At 53.2% G+C, this 15,189-nt stretch overlaps 1 protein-coding gene across 1 annotated transcript; it reads right to left on the bottom strand.

Annotated features, from left to right (window-relative positions):
- Positions 1–304: 304 nt before the first annotated feature.
- LOC116941379 (melanin-concentrating hormone receptor 1-like) lies at positions 305–5,539 on the bottom strand. Its single transcript, XM_032952444.2, has 2 exons — positions 4,804–5,539; positions 305–3,602 (listed from the first exon to the last, which is right to left on the bottom strand). Exons 1-2 carry the CDS (start codon positions 5,154–5,156, stop codon positions 2,552–2,554), a joined length of 1,404 nt encoding a protein of 467 aa, XP_032808335.2. The 5' UTR covers positions 5,157–5,539; the 3' UTR covers positions 305–2,551.
- Between the last annotated feature and the right edge of the window lie 9,650 nt (positions 5,540–15,189).

Here is a 15,189-nt window from a genome sequence, read left to right on the forward strand (position 1 = left end):
TATAATGTATGCTGTCTGAAAGCCACTGTAAGCGTGAACAATCAATCAAGAACTGAAATGATTTATCAAATCTTTCCAATGATTGCTAAGATAGAATCCATCTTCTCGGTTGAAATTGTCTCTGTGCTTGTATATGTGGATAGCCTCATGAACGAATCTCTCATGGAAGCCAGATGGCTTACAAAGAACCTCCGTCTTGGAAAAGTCAATGGCATGTGAGCCTACTGAATTAGAACAATGATCTGCTACGGCCGAGGTGTTGGTCCTACCGTGTTTAAGGTCTGCTTTATGTTCACGAACGCCATGTCTCGGACCGCATTCGTGAACATAAAGCAGACCTTAAACACGGTAGGACCAACACCTCGGCCGTAGCAGATCATTGTTCTAATTCAGTAGGCTCACATGCCATTGACTTTTCCAAGACGGAGGTTCTTTGTAAGCCATCTGGCTTCCATGAGAGATTCGTTCATGAGGCTATCCACATATACAAGCACAGAGACAATTTCAACCGAGAAGATGGATTCTATCTTAGCAATCATTGGAAAGATTTGATAAATCATTTCAGTTCTTGATTGATTGTTCACGCTTACAGTGGCTTTCAGACAGCATACATTATAAAAAATTTCGTCTCCCCCCTCCTCTTTTCAAAAAAATAGATGGACTAGTCCTGGGCAAACTGCCAATCGCTGCGCGTGACGCCAACGTTTTTTTTAAATAAATAAATAAACGTGCCGTTTAAAAATAAATTTATGCAAACCAACACACCTGATGATGACCGTTTGAGTTATGGTCGAAACGTCGTGATAATTTTTTATTGTTTTATATATATTTTGTTGTTTCTCTTCAACGTGACTTTACCGAAAAAACTAAGAATATTACATTTGTTATCATGTTACAGTGTATATGATTCGTTCTTCTTTCATTTAAACGACAGCCGCATGTAAGTGTTAACATTTTTTTAAAGCAGACTGTATATCAGCATCAGCATCATCATCAGCCGTGATCAATCCATTGCTGGATGAAGGACTCCACCCAGAGTCTACCCATCGCCATCTCCCACAATCCGCCTCGAGCTGTTTTCCGTCACTGGTTGCCAGAGGCTTGGGACACGGCAAGGCTTTCCTGGGTTAGGCTTTGATGGCCTGTGCTTGTGAGGGTTTTAGCTGCTGTCCATCGAACAAAGACGGTGGTCAGATGGAGGCACACTGGAGCTGTGCACTTTTAAATAATCGCGATTGAAAAACTCACTTCTTCAGAACTGCCTTAGGCGTGTCCGTTTGTTGTAATTATCCCGCACCTCCGATTAGCACGGTTGGCTGCGTACGGTGCGAAAGAAGTTCAACACAAAGATCCCCCACATAGCCTTAGCAGATTGTAGGGGCAAGTGCTGTTAGCGAGCACCTATGAAGGCCGCAACAATACACGAGGGAGTCGGTGGCCAGCACCACGCCCGACCGCCTTTGTCTCCCCAGTGGTGATGTTTGCACACCGCACCAGGTACTCATTTGAGGCTGAGTCGATCTAGGGGAGGCCCAGGACCGGTTTCAGGTAATCGTCACTGGTGTTGGCCGTGAGCGGGAATCGAACTCGTGTCGCCGAGTTCATAGCGCAGCGCAGCTAAACGCTACACTACCGCTCCCCCACGTGCACACACACACACACGGGCGTGATTTTGCGTACATTTCATATTCACGTGGAGCGCGTAGCTCTGCAAGCGTTTCGCTCGCCGACACATCTGCGCGTAACCACCTTCTCGTGTACCCGTGTGCATTTATTTTATAACATTGATTTATTATATATATTTTTTATCTTGATTTGAAGCTTTCGTGACTGCAGGAATCCATACTCTTTGGGTCTTTCGGTAAAGTCACGTAGGTAGCAAAATAATAGATCACGACGTTTCGGACGCAACACAAGCGTCCGTCATCAGGCGAAAAGTGGTGAGACAGCTGCTAGAAGCAAGAGGTTATATAGTAAATGTAAGGCGAGCAAACAGAAGGCTAGCAAGCGTCAGCTAATCCGAGGGAGGCGAGGGGCTGCCATAACGAGCGAGCTAAGTGTGGATGCAATTTACAGAGGGATCGGCGGCAGGAGGAGAGAGAGGGGGTGGTGTTTCTAGTGGGGAAATTTGTGGCAGCCAAATGCCCTAAACGCTGTCTTTTTAAATGTGGAGGGAAAAACCGGAGGACCCGGAGAAAAATCCACACGACCACGGGGAGAGAGAGAGAGAGAGACACGCAAACTCCAAATATTTAACAGGCGTCAGGATCGGGATCGAACCCGCGACCTCCTGCATATCAACGATGTCGTTAACATCTCACCACTGTGACAAAAATATTGTGGACGCAGCCTCCATCTATTCCCATGCGCTGACGCCAACTTAGAACCTGGCCCGTCGAGGTCATGAAATGGTCCCCCCCCCCCACATTTAGAACAAAACACGCGTTTCCAAGATCTTGGCTGCGATAACTTTCAAACATGGTAAACCACTTCGTCGGGGTGCGTGTTCATCACCACGCTCGACCGCCTTTGTCTCCCCAGTGGCGAAGTTTTACACACAGCACCAGGTACTCATTTGAGGCTGCATCGCCATAGGGGAGGCCCAGGACCGGTTCAGACATTCGTCACTGGGTGTTGGCATGGCCGGAGCCGCTTCCACCAAGGAGACGGATAGGCACGTGGTAGTGAACTCTTCCACGTGCAGCTGCTCCTGCACCCTTGCGTCGCTCCCCTCTCCCATCGGCGCCGCCGCCACCGCCGGCGGCGTGCTCGTCGTGGTCATCAGAGTCGCAGCCGCAACCTCCTCATCGTCACCACCACCGCCGTCGTCACCCGCGGCATTTCTATCGCTGCACCACGCGCTCCGTCTCTCTCCCGCTTTTCCCGGCATCTTCCCCACATCGCCGGACGTAGCTCCTCCGTCCCAGCAACAACAACACCAACAACACAAACGCGAACAACAACAACTACGGCGGCGGCGGCGGCAGCAGCAACAACGCCGGCGCTGGCGGTTGTCGTGGTAGCGGCACTGTCGTCTGGCACGGAATCGCGCGCACGGGAGCCGCTCTTTGAAGAACTCCGTGAAGAAGATGAGAAGCACGGGGTTGATGCAGCTGTGCGCGTAGCCCAGGCAGATGCTCAGCTGGTAGGCGAGGTGGAAGCCGTCCGTGGGCTCGCTCAGCGTCAGGCCGACCATCTGCATGGCGTGGAAAGGCGCCCAGCACGCGGCGAACGCCACCACGATGGCAACGGCGGTCCTCGTGGCGCGCCGGCTCCGCGAGTTCTGCGGCCGGAGCCTCGCGCCGCGCCGCGTGGCGCTCGAGACGCGGCGCAGCGCGAGGGCGTAGAAGACGCTGATGAGCGCGAGCGGGGCGGCGAAGGCGAGGGCGAAGTTGGCCACGGCGAAGGCGGTGGCGCCGAGGCGCGCCTCGGGGAAGTCGAGGGCGCACACCTCGACGCCGTCGATGTGCAGCACGCTCGCGTAGACGGGCGCGGGCAGCGAGAGGAGGAGGCTGCAGAGCCACACGAGGAGGTTGACGAGGAAGGCGCCGCGCATGGTGCGGTTCGTGGCAGCGGTGAGCGGGTGCGCCACTGCGATGTATCTGCGGCGAGGCAGGTGACAGCGGATTCGGATTTTTGGTTTTAATGTTACATTTTTTGAAATTTAAATTGTTTTACTTTTTTTAATTTAACGTTTACAATTTTATTTTTTTATTGTTTATGTTTTTTTTTTAAGTTTGTATCAACGGAGGAAGAATCCGATGCGCTACGAAGCTCGTTTTTGTTTCAGCGGGTGTCCGCGAGGGTCGGGTCAGCGAGTTGCTTCAACGTGGCAGGTGAACGAGAACGGAGGCACCCGCTCTGGTTTGTGGCGGAGCATTTCATCGATCGTTGTGTTGGGAGGATGGCCCGCGGAAGCGGATGTCAGGGAACTGCTGCTGAAGATGCGGCGCCTTATAAGTGAACCCTGGTGGCAGGCGGCAGCACGTTCACCGACTCGGAGAGCAACGTGCGTCGCGTGACAGCGACAGCGGCGTTTCATTCTCACAGATAGAATGCGTTCGCATAGCGCAGTCATCGGTAGGAAGGAGCTAAGGCCATCAGCTCACTGCACCTGAGATCCGGGTTTAATCGCAGGGTTGCTGCCTGGATTTGAACACATCCATTCATCTGTGGATATCGAGCGGCGTTCTTCATTGCGAGGCACTGCGGGCGAATGGCGAGACCCTGGTGGACCTTTAGTGCGGCTCCCGACAATACACACATGGTGAAAATACCCCCCATCATCATCATCATCATCGCGCTGCTGTCAAACCTTAATGGTTTCAAATGTGTGTCGGCCCTTACAGACTGATTCCGTTTTAACGGCCAAAGTGGCTTCCTCTTCCCCTGAAAAGAATAGTGAAGAACGTTGCTATAGAACAATAAATATATTCACAAGGCTCCCGATGCCGGCATAAGTCGACTCGTGCTTGAAGAAATGATCAAATACCGGTGCTCGATACAGAGTCTGGAGGGCAGATGGAGCGAATAAAATGGAATGAACGAGACAATGTATATTATGTGTACATATATATTTTTAGAAGCAATGCAAACTAGACGTTAAATACCGTGCAAAAGTAATACAATCTCGGTCCCGAATGATCGAGACAAATAATCGAACCTGATATCACTTGCCACTGACGTTAATCACGGTCACAAGGTACCATCCGTGCCCCTTCGCCTGTGCACGGATGGCCCCTCCAGACGAAACGCAGCAGAGTTCCGCGCCCCCACCGCCCACTCGCCCGGCCCCGCGCTCACCTGTCGATGCACAGCACCGTGACGGTGCCCACGCTGGTGTACTGGTTGTTGACGTCCACCAGCGTGAGCGCCTTGCACATGAACCACCCGAAGCGCCACCTCTGCTCGCTCACCAGCTGGTGCGCGAGGAAGGGCATGCCGAGCAGGAAGAGGAGGTCGGCCACGGCCAGGTTGAACACGTACGCGTCCGACACGTGGCGCCTCTTGCCGCCGCCGCCGCACGCGAGCGCGCAGATGACGGCGCCGTTGGCCGTCACTCCGCACACGCAGAGCAGCACGTAGGTGGCCTGCAGCGGCGCGTGCGACGAACTCGCCGCTGCGTCGCCGCTCACGTTGAACGTTGAGTTCGACATCGAGCACGGCGCGGGGTGGCGTGGGGGGTGGACACTTGGTTGGGGTTTATGGTTGTGTGTGTGTATGTCTGTGTGTGTGTACGTGTGTGTGTGTGTGTACGTGTGTGTGTACGTTTAAATTTCTTTCGCACCGTACGTAGCGAACGGTGCTAACCGAGGTTGGTCTGCTCGCGCGCGTGCGATGCGACGCGAGTTTGTGCGACGGAGCGGTCGAGGTGGTGACGTGCGGTGAGAGAGAGAGACCGAGGGAGACCGAGAGAGAGAGACCGAGAGAGAGAGAGGGATACAGGAACGAGGGCGGAAGAGGTTGGGGGGTGGGGGGGGAGGGATGGAGAAACCGGTGCGTGGGTGAGCGAGAGAGAGATCGTGTAGGTGTGTGAGTTCGTGTAGGTGTGTGGGTTCATGTAGGTGTGTGGGTTCGTGTAGGTGTGTGAGTTCGTGTAGGTGTGTGAGTTCGTGTAGGTGTGTGGGTTCGTGTAGGTGTGTGGGTTCGTGTAGCTGTGTGAGTTCGTGTAGGTGTGTGAGTTCGTGTAGGTGTGTGGGTTCGTGTAGGTGTGTGGGTTCGTGTAGGTGTGTGGGTTCGTGTAGGTGTGTGAGTTCGTGTAGCTGTGTGGGTTCGTGTAGGTGTGTGAGTTCGTGTAGGTGTGTGAGTTCGTGTAGGTGTGTGGGTTCGTGTAGGTGTGTGGGTTCGTGTAGCTGTGTGAGTTCGTGTAGGTGTGTGAGTTCGTGTAGGTGTGTGAGTTCGTGTAGGTGTGTGGGTTCGTGTAGGTGTGTGAGTTCGTGTAGGTGTGTGGGTTCGTGTAGCTGTGTGAGTTCGTGTAGGTGTGTGGGTTCGTGTAGGTGTGTGAGTTCGTGTAGGTGTGTGAGTTCGTGTAGGTGTGTGAGTTCGTGTAGGTGTGTGGGTTCGTGTAGGTGTGTGAGTTCGTGTAGGTGTGTGGGTTCGTGTAGGTGTGTGAGTTCGTGTAGGTGTGTGAGTTCGTGTAGGTGTGTGAGTTCGTGTAGGTGTGTGAGTTCGTGTAGGTGTGTGAGTTCGTGTAGGTGTGTGAGTTCGTGTAGGTGTGTGAGTTCGTGTAGCTGTGTGGGTTCGTGTAGGTGTGTGGGTTCGTGTAGGTGTGTGGGTTCGTGTAGGTGTGTGGGTTCGTGTAGGTGTGTGAGTTCGTGTAGGTGTGTGAGTTCGTGTAGGTGTGTGAGTTCGTGTAGGTGTGTGAGTTCGTGTAGGTGTGTGAGTTCGTGTAGGTGTGTGGGTTCGTGTAGGTGTGTGAGTTCGTGTAGCTGTGTGGGTTCGTGTAGGTGTGTGGGTTCGTGTAGGTGTGTGGGTTCGTGTAGTTGTGTGAATTCGTGTAGGTGTGTGGGTTCGTGTAGTTGTGTGAGTTCGTGTAGGTGTGTGAGTTCGTGTAGGTGTGTGGGTTCATGTAGGTGTGTGGGTTCGTGTAGGTGTGTGGGTTCGTGTAGGTGTGTGAGTTCGTGTAGGTGTGTGAGTTCGTGTAGGTGTGTGAGTTCGTGTAGGTGTGTGAGTTCGTGTAGGTGTGTGGGTTCGTTTAGGTGTGTGAGTTCGTGTAGCTGTGTGGGTTCGTGTAGGTGTGTGAGTTCGTGTAGCTCTGTGGGTTCTTGTAGCTGTGTGGGTTCGTGTAGGTGTGTGGGTTCGTGTAGGTGTGTGGGTTCGTGTAGGTGTGTGAGTTCGTGTAGGTGTGTGGGTTCGTGTAGGTGTGTGAGTTCGTGTAGGTGTGTGGTTCGTGTAGGTGTGTGAGTTCGTGTAGGTGTGTGGTTCGTGTAGGTGTGTGAGTTCGTGTAGGTGTGTGGGTTCGTGTAGGTGTGTGGGTTCGTGTAGGTGTGTGAGTTCGTGTAGGTGTGTGGTTCGTGTAGGTGTGTGAGTTCGTGTAGGTGTGTGGGTTCGTGTAGGTGTGTGGTTCGTGTAGCTGTGTGGGTTCGTGTAGGTGTGTGGTTCGTGTAGGTGTGTGGTTCGTGTAGGTGTGTGGGTTCGTGTAGGTGTGTGAGTTCGTGTAGGTGTGTGAGGTCGTGTAGGTGTGTGAGTTCGTGTAGGTGTGTGAGTTCGTGTAGGTGTGTGAATTCGTGTAGGTGTGTGGGTTCGTGTAGGTGTGTGAGTTCGTGTAGGTGTGTGGGTTCGTGTAGGTGTGTGAGTTCGTGTAGCTGTGTGGGTTCTTGTAGCTGTGTGGGTTCGTGTAGGTGTGTGGGTTCGTGTAGGTGTGTGGGTTCGTGTAGGTGTGTGAGTTCGTGTAGGTGTGTGGGTTCGTGTAGGTGTGTGAGTTCGTGTAGGTGTGTGGGTTCGTGTAGGTGTGTGAGTTCGTGTAGGTGTGTGGGTTCGTGTAGGTGTGTGAGTTCGTGTAGGTGTGTGGGTTCGTGTAGGTGTGTGAGTTCGTGTAGGTGTGTGGGTTCGTGTAGGTGTGTGAGTTCGTGTAGGTGTGTGGTTCGTGTAGGTGTGTGAATTCGTGTAGGTGTGTGGTTCGTGTAGGTGTGTGAGTTCGTGTAGGTGTGTGAGTTCGTGTAGCTGTGTGAGTTCGTGTAGCTGTGTGAGTTCGTGTAGGTGTGTGAGTTCGTGTAGCTGTGTGAGTTCGTGTCGCTGTGTGGGTTCGTGTAGGTGTGTGAGTTCGTGTAGCTGTACGGGTTCGTGTAGGTGTGTGAGTTCGTGTAGGTGTGTGAGTTCGTGTAGGTGTGTGAGTTCGTGTAGCTGTGTGAGTTCGTGTAGGTGTGTGAGTTCGTGTAGGTGTGTGAGTTCGTGTAGGTGTGTGGGTTCGTGTAGCTGTGTGGTTCGTGTAGGTGTGTGGTTCGTGTAGGTGTGTGGTTCGTGTAGGTGTGTGAGTTCGTGTAGGTGTGTGGGTTCGTGTAGGTGTGTGGGTTCGTGTAGGTGTGTGAGTTCGTGTAGGTGTGTGGTTCGTGTAGGTGTGTGAGTTCGTGTAGGTGTGTGGGTTCGTGTAGGTGTGTGGGTTCGTGTAGGTGTGTGAGTTCGTGTAGGTGTGTGGGTTCGTGTAGGTGTGTGAATTCGTGTAGGTGTGTGGTTCGTGTAGGTGTGTGAGTTCGTGTAGGTGTGTGGGTTCGTGTAGGTGTGTGGGTTCGTGTAGGTGTGTGAGTTCGTGTAGGTGTGTGGTTCGTGTAGGTGTGTGAGTTCGTGTAGCTGTGTGGGTTCTTGTAGCTGTGTGGGTTCGTGTAGGTGTGTGGGTTCGTGTAGGTGTGTGGGTTCGTGTAGGTGTGTGAGTTCGTGTAGGTGTGTGGGTTCGTGTAGGTGTGTGAGTTCGTGTAGGTGTGTGGGTTCGTGTAGGTGTGTGAGTTCGTGTAGGTGTGTGGGTTCGTGTAGGTGTGTGAGTTCGTGTAGGTGTGTGGGTTCGTGTAGGTGTGTGAGTTCGTGTAGGTGTGTGGGTTCGTGTAGGTGTGTGAGTTCGTGTAGGTGTGTGGTTCGTGTAGGTGTGTGAATTCGTGTAGGTGTGTGGTTCGTGTAGGTGTGTGAGTTCGTGTAGGTGTGTGGGTTCGTGTAGGTGTGTGGGTTCGTGTAGGTGTGTGAGTTCGTGTAGGTGTGTGGTTCGTGTAGGTGTGTGAGTTCGTGTAGGTGTGTCGGTTCGTGTAGGTGTGTGGTTCGTGTAGCTGTGTGGGTTCGTGTAGGTGTGTGGGTTCGTGTAGGTGTGTGAGTTCGTGTAGGTGTGTGAGTTCGTGTAGGTGTGTGAGTTCGTGTAGGTGTGTGGGTTCGTGTAGGTGTGTGAGTTCGTGTAGGTGTGTGAGTTCGTGTAGCTGTGTGAGTTCGTGTAGCTGTGTGAGTTCGTGTAGGTGTGTGAGTTCGTGTAGCTGTGTGAGTTCGTGTAGGTGTGTGAGTTCGTGTAGGTGTGTGAGTTCGTGTAGGTGTGTGGGTTCGTGTAGGTGTGTGAGTTCGTGTAGGTGTGTGAGTTCGTGTAGCTGTGTGAGTTCGTGTAGCTGTGTGAGTTCGTGTAGGTGTGTGAGTTCGTGTAGCTGTGTGAGTTCGTGTCGCTGTGTGGGTTCGTGTAGGTGTGTGAGTTCGTGTAGCTGTACGGGTTCGTGTAGGTGTGTGAGTTCGTGTAGGTGTGTGAGTTCGTGTAGGTGTGTGAGTTCGTGTAGCTGTGTGAGTTCGTGTAGGTGTGTGAGTTCGTGTAGGTGTGTGAGTTCGTGTAGGTGTGTGGGTTCGTGTAGCTGTGTGGTTCGTGTAGGTGTGTGGTTCGTGTAGGTGTGTGGTTCGTGTAGGTGTGTGAGTTCGTGTAGGTGTGTGGGTTCGTGTAGGTGTGTGGGTTCGTGTAGGTGTGTGAGTTCGTGTAGGTGTGTGGTTCGTGTAGGTGTGTGAGTTCGTGTAGGTGTGTGGGTTCGTGTAGGTGTGTGGGTTCGTGTAGGTGTGTGAGTTCGTGTAGGTGTGTGGGTTCGTGTAGGTGTGTGAATTCGTGTAGGTGTGTGGTTCGTGTAGGTGTGTGAGTTCGTGTAGGTGTGTGGGTTCGTGTAGGTGTGTGGGTTCGTGTAGGTGTGTGAGTTCGTGTAGGTGTGTGGTTCGTGTAGGTGTGTGAGTTCGTGTAGGTGTGTGAGTTCGTGTAGGTGTGTGGGTTCGTGTAGCTGTGTGGGTTCGTGTAGCTGTGTAAGTTCGTGTAGGTGTGTGGGTTCGTGTAGCTGTGTGGGTTCGTGTAGGTGTGTGGGTTCGTGTAGCTGTGTGGGTTCGTGTAGGTGTGTGGGTTCGTGTAGCTGTGTGGGTTCGTGTAGGTGTGTGAGTTCGTGTAGGTGTGTGAGTTCGTGTAGGTGTGTGAGTTCGTGTAGCTGTGTGAGTTCGTGTAGGTGTGTGAGTTCGTGTAGCTGTGTGAGTTCGTGTAGGTGTGTGAGTTCGTGTAGGTGTGTGAGTTCGTGTAGGTGTGTGAGTTCGTGTAGCTGTGTGGGTTCGTGTAGCTGTGTGGGTTCGTGTAGGTGTGTGAGTTCGTGTAGCTGTGTGAGTTCGTGTAGGTGTGTGAGTTCGTGTAGCTGTGTGGGTTCGTGTAGGTGTGTGAGTTCGTGTAGGTGTGTGAGTTCGTGTAGGTGTGTGAGTTCGTGTAGCTGTGTGGGTTCGTGTAGCTGTGTGGGTTCGTGTAGGTGTGTGAGTTCGTGTAGCTGTGTGAGTTCGTGTAGGTGTGTGAGTTCGTGTAGCTGTGTGGGTTCGTGTAGGTGTGTGAGTTCGTGTAGGTGTGTGAGTTCGTGTAGGTGTGTTGGTTCGTGTAGGTGTGTGAGTTCGTGTAGGTGTGTGAGTTTGTGTAGCTGTGTGGGTTCGTGTAGGTGTGTGAGTTCGTGTAGGTGTGTGAGTTCGTGTAGGTGTGTGAGTTCGTGTAGGTGTGTGAGTTCGTGTAGCTGTGTGGGTTCGTGTAGGTGTGTGAGTTCGTGTAGCTGTGTGGGTTCGTGTAGGTGTGTGGTTCGTGTAGCTGTGTGGGTTCGTGTAGCTGTGTGGGTTCGTGTAGCTGTGTGAGTTTGTGTAGTTGTGTGAGTTCGTGTAGCTGTGTGGGTTCATGTAGGTGTGTGGTTCGTGTAGCTGTGTGAGTTCGTGTAGGTGTGTGAGTTCGTGTAGCTGTGTGGGTTCGTGTAGGTGTGTGAGTTCGTGTAGTTGTGTGGGTTCGTGTAGGTGTGTGAGTTCGTGTAGTTGTATGGGTTCGTGTAGGTGTGTGAGTTCGTGTAGCTGTGTGGGTTCGTGTAGGTGTGTGGGTTCGTGTAGGTGTGTGGGTTCGTGTAGGTGTGTGGGTTCGTGTAGCTGTGTGGGTTCGTGTAGGTGTGTGGGTTCGTGTAGGTGTGTGGGTTCGTGTAGGTGTGTGAGTTTGTGTAGCTGTGTTGGTTCGTGTAGGTGTGGGTTCGTGTAGGTGTGTGGTTCGTGTAGGTGTGTGAGTTCGTGTAGGTGTGTGGGTTCATGTAGCTGTGGGATCGTGTAAGTTTGGGTTCGTGTAGGCGTGTGAGTATGTGAGTGAGTGTGTGAGTGACTTTGTGAGTGTGTGTGAGTGAGTGTGTGAGTGACTTTGTGAGTGTGAGTGAGTGTGTGAGTGAGTGTGTGTGTGTGTGGCTTTGTGAGTGATTTTGTGAGTGTGTGTGTGAAACGTGGCCCCCCCTAATGGAACATCTTCGCCGGTTAGAAACATTTAGGCTAGCCTGCCTACGATTCATCCTGGGTTTAACCAGGCCGGATTGTGTGAGGAGCTCACAAATCTTTGAAAGGTCCCATCGATGAGCTCCTCCGGCAGGCAAGGCTGCGTTGGCTGGGTCATGTAGCCCGCATGCCCAGCCACCGCATGGCGAAACAGCATTTGTTCGGCCGGATCGAGAGGGCTAAACGGGCGCGGCACGGGCTAGAGAAGAGATGGAGTGATGTGGTACAGGAGGACGTGGAGCTGAGTGGACTTGCCGATGACGGTGTCAAGATCGGCCTCTGTGGAGGAGGCTCGTGAAGGACGCTACTGGGCAGTTGGAGGCAGTCGCCCTCCAAAAACAACGGAGGGCGGAGGAGCGACGCTCACAACAACGAGCGGAGTGCCGGGTGGCTAAAGCACAGCAGGTTGGCACAGTAGGGGGCACAGGTGGTGCATCAGCCAGTCATCTCAGTCAGTCGACCCGTGGCACCTTCTGGGTCTGCCCCGTGACCTCCTGCCCGCGGGCGTTCGACACTTCACGTGGCCTCAAGGTGCACATAGCCTGGCACGAGCGTCGTGGTGACGTCATCGCCACTTAGTGGCGAATGGCGGTTGTTGTTGTTGTTGAGTGTGTCAGTGAGTGTGTGAGTGTATCAGTGAGTGTGTGTGTCAGTGTCTGTCCTACCAGAGTCAATGTTTACACGGCGCGCCGGGTACTCGTGTTCACGCTGCGTCGACCTCAGGGTGATTCGGGAACGACGCAGGTGTCTCTCGTCTCAAGGTGTTCGCAGCCGCGATGCGCTAACCACTGCCCCACCGCTCCCCACTCTGTCACAGAGAGAGTACCCGACGAGTCAGCGTCGCAATAATAGCTACGTGATTAAATTGAGCGGTGATTTACGCCTTTACTCGCTTATAATGAACGAGCTCTTCGCCTTATCATCACGATGCTCCAATATTGGAAACTGCTTTAAGCGTTTTCGGCAGAAAATGTATTAAACACAATGACAAAGACCCGCCGTATAGCCTTGACGGACTGTCGGGGCAAGTGCTGCTAGCGAGCACCACATGAGCAGGAGGGACGTAGAGTCGCTCGCATCACGTCCGGCCGTCTTTGTCTCCCCAGCGCCGATGTTTAAATACGCAGCCGCAGCTATCAGGTACTCACTTACGGCTCGGTCTATTTGGCAAAGCTTCCCAGACCAGCGCAGATATTCGCCACTGATGAGGGTCGCGAACGAGAATCGGACCCAGGTTCGCTCGTTGGCGTCGTGCGGTCTTGCGCTCGTGGCTACACTCAGACTCCCCGCTCGTAATTAGACAAAGATCCCACACTGTGTAGCCTTTCACGGACCGATGGAGCAAGTGCGGTTTCGCGAGTAGCAGCACCCATGAAAGCCGTCACGGCACACGTGGCCAGCAACACGCCCGGCCGCCTTTGTCTCCACAGTGCTGATCTTTACGCACCACGCCAGGTATTCATTTTAAGGCTGAGTCGACCTGGGGGAGACCCAGGACCGGTGCAGATATTCGTCACGATTATTGGTCGTGAGCGAGAATGGAACTCGGGGATCACTGGGTTCGCATCGCGCAGTACGCTAACCACTGCGCCACCGTTCCCCCCTATAAAGATAGAGATCCTCCGTGTAGCCTTGACATACTCTCGTGCGAGTGCTGTTAGCGAGGAGCACCGATTAAGGCCGGCACGGCACACGAGGGGGTGAGCGGCCAGCAACTACGCCGAGCCGCCTTTGTCTCCCTAGTGGCGATGCGTACACAACGTCTCCCGTACACACGTGCACGTGCACGCGCGCGCGCACACTCTCGAATCGCACAGCGAGTGGAATCGGTGCCGACTTGGCTCGCGTCTCTGGAACCTGGCCGGTTCGTAAGCCGGGGATCGCCATCGCCACCTGTGCAGGTCAAGGGTCGCAGGGGAGAGGTGAAGAGGCGCGCAGATGACGATGGTGAGCAGTGCTGATGATGATCAGTGCTGATGCTGATGATGAGCAGTGCTGATGATGATGATGAGCAGTGCTGATGACGATGATGAGCAGTGCTGATGATGATGAGCAGTGCTGCTGATGATGATGATGAGCAGTGCTGATGATAATGATGATGAGCAGTGCTGATGATAATGAGCAGTGCTGATGACGATGATGATGAGCAGTGCCGACGACGATGAGCAGTGCTGATGGTGGTGAGCAGTGCTGATGATGATGATGAGCAGTGCTGCTGATGATGATGAGCAGTGCTGCTGATGATGATGAGCAGTGCTGCTGCTGATGATGAGCAGTGCTGATGACGATGATAAGCAGTGCCGATGACGATGATAAGCAGTGCTGATGGTGGTGAGCAATGCTTTTGATGCTGATGAGCAGAGCTGATGATGATGACGAATGCTGATGAGCAGTACTGGGTAGTCAGCGACTGTGGCTGCTTTGTTGCTAGGAAATTAATGATGATTGGATGGCGGTGATGATAAGCGTCGCTCTGTGTGTGTGTGAATGTGTGTGTCTGTGTGTGTGTGAATGTGTGTGTCTGTGTGTCTGAATGTGTGTGTCTGTGTGTGTGTGTGAATGTGTGTGTCTGTGTGTGTGTGAATGTGTGTGTGTCTGTGTGTGTGAATGTGTGTGTCTGTGTGTGTGAATGTGTGTGTCTGTGTGTGTGAATGTGTGTGTCTGTGTGTGTGAATGTGTGTGTCTGTGTGTGTGTGAATGTGTGTGTCTGTGTGTCTGAATGTGTGTGTCTGTGTGTGTGTGTGAATGTGTGTGTGAATGTGTGTGTCTGTGTGTGGGGAGCGATAGTGTAGCGGTTAGCGCGCTGCGCTATGAACCTGGCGACCCGGGTTCGATTCCCGCTCACGGCCAACACCAGTGACGATTATCTGAACCGGTCCCGGGCCTCCCCTAGGTCGACTCAGCCTCAAATGAGTACCTGGCGCGGTGTGTAAACATTGCCACTAGGGAGACAAAGGCGGTCGGGCGTGGTGCTGGCCACCCACCCCCTCGTGTACCGTTCCGGCCTTCATAGGTGCTCGCTAACAGCACTTGCCCCTACAGTCTGTTAAGGCTATATGGGGGATCTTTGTTCTTGTGGGGAGCGACAGTGTAGCGGTTAGCGCGCTGCGCTATGAACCTGGCGACCCGGGTTCGATTCCCGCTCACGGCCAACACCAGTGACGATTATCTGAACCGGTCCCAGGCCTCCCCTAGGTCGACTCAGCCTCAAATGAGTACCTGGTGCGGTGTGTAAACATTGCCACTAGGGAGACAAAGGCGGTCGGGCGTGGTGCTGGCCACCCACCCCCTCGTGTACCGTTCCGGCCTTCATAGGTGCTCGCTAACAGCACTTGCCCCTACAGTCTGTTAAGGCTATATGGGGGATCTTATCTTTGTCTGTGTGTGTGTCTGTGTGTGTGTCTGTGTGTGTGTGTGTCTGTGTGTGTGTCTGTGTGTGTGTGTGTCTGTGTGTGTGTCTGTGTGTGTGTCTGTGTGTGTGTCTGTGTGTGTGTCTGTGTGTGTGTCTGTGTGTGTGTCTGTGTGTGTGTCTGTGTGTGTGTCTGTGTGTGTGTCTGTGTGTGTGTCTGTGTGTGTGTCTGTGTGTGTGTCTGTGTGTGTGTCTGTGTGTGTGTCTGTGTGTGTGTCTGTGTGTGTGTCTGTGTGTGTGTCTGTGTGTGTGTCTGTGTGTGTGTCTGTGTGTGTGTCTGTGTGTGTGTCTGTGTGTGTGTCTGTGTGTGTGTCTGTGTGTGTGTCTGTGTGTGTGTCTGTGTGTGTGTCTGTGTGTGTGTCTGTGTGTGTGTCTGTGTGTGTGTCTGTGTGTGTGTCTGTGTGTGTGTCTGTGTGTGTGTCTGTGTGTGTGTCTGTGTGTGTGTCTGTGTGTGTGTCTGTGTGTGTGTCTGTGTGTGTGTCTGTGTGTGTGTCTGTGTGTGTGTCTGTGTGTGTGTCTGTGTGTGT

This window comes from Petromyzon marinus, chromosome 11 (genome assembly GCF_048934315.1).
Source record: "Petromyzon marinus isolate PM22_M1 ecotype Great Lakes invasive population chromosome 11, UKy_Petmar_22M1.pri1.0, whole genome shotgun sequence".
Classification (NCBI taxonomy): Eukaryota; Metazoa; Chordata; class Hyperoartia; order Petromyzontiformes; family Petromyzontidae; genus Petromyzon; species Petromyzon marinus.

Bases quoted from the DNA above. Each gene is read 5' to 3' on its own strand.
- LOC116941379 (XM_032952444.2), bottom strand. From the start codon at position 5,156: ATGTCGAACTCAACGTTCAACGTGAGCGGCGACGCAGCGGCGAGTTCG. The intron at 3,603-4,803 runs GTGAGCGCGGGG...GCCTCGCCGCAG, and splicing joins ACGGTGCTGTGCATCGACAG to ATACATCGCAGTGGCGCACC.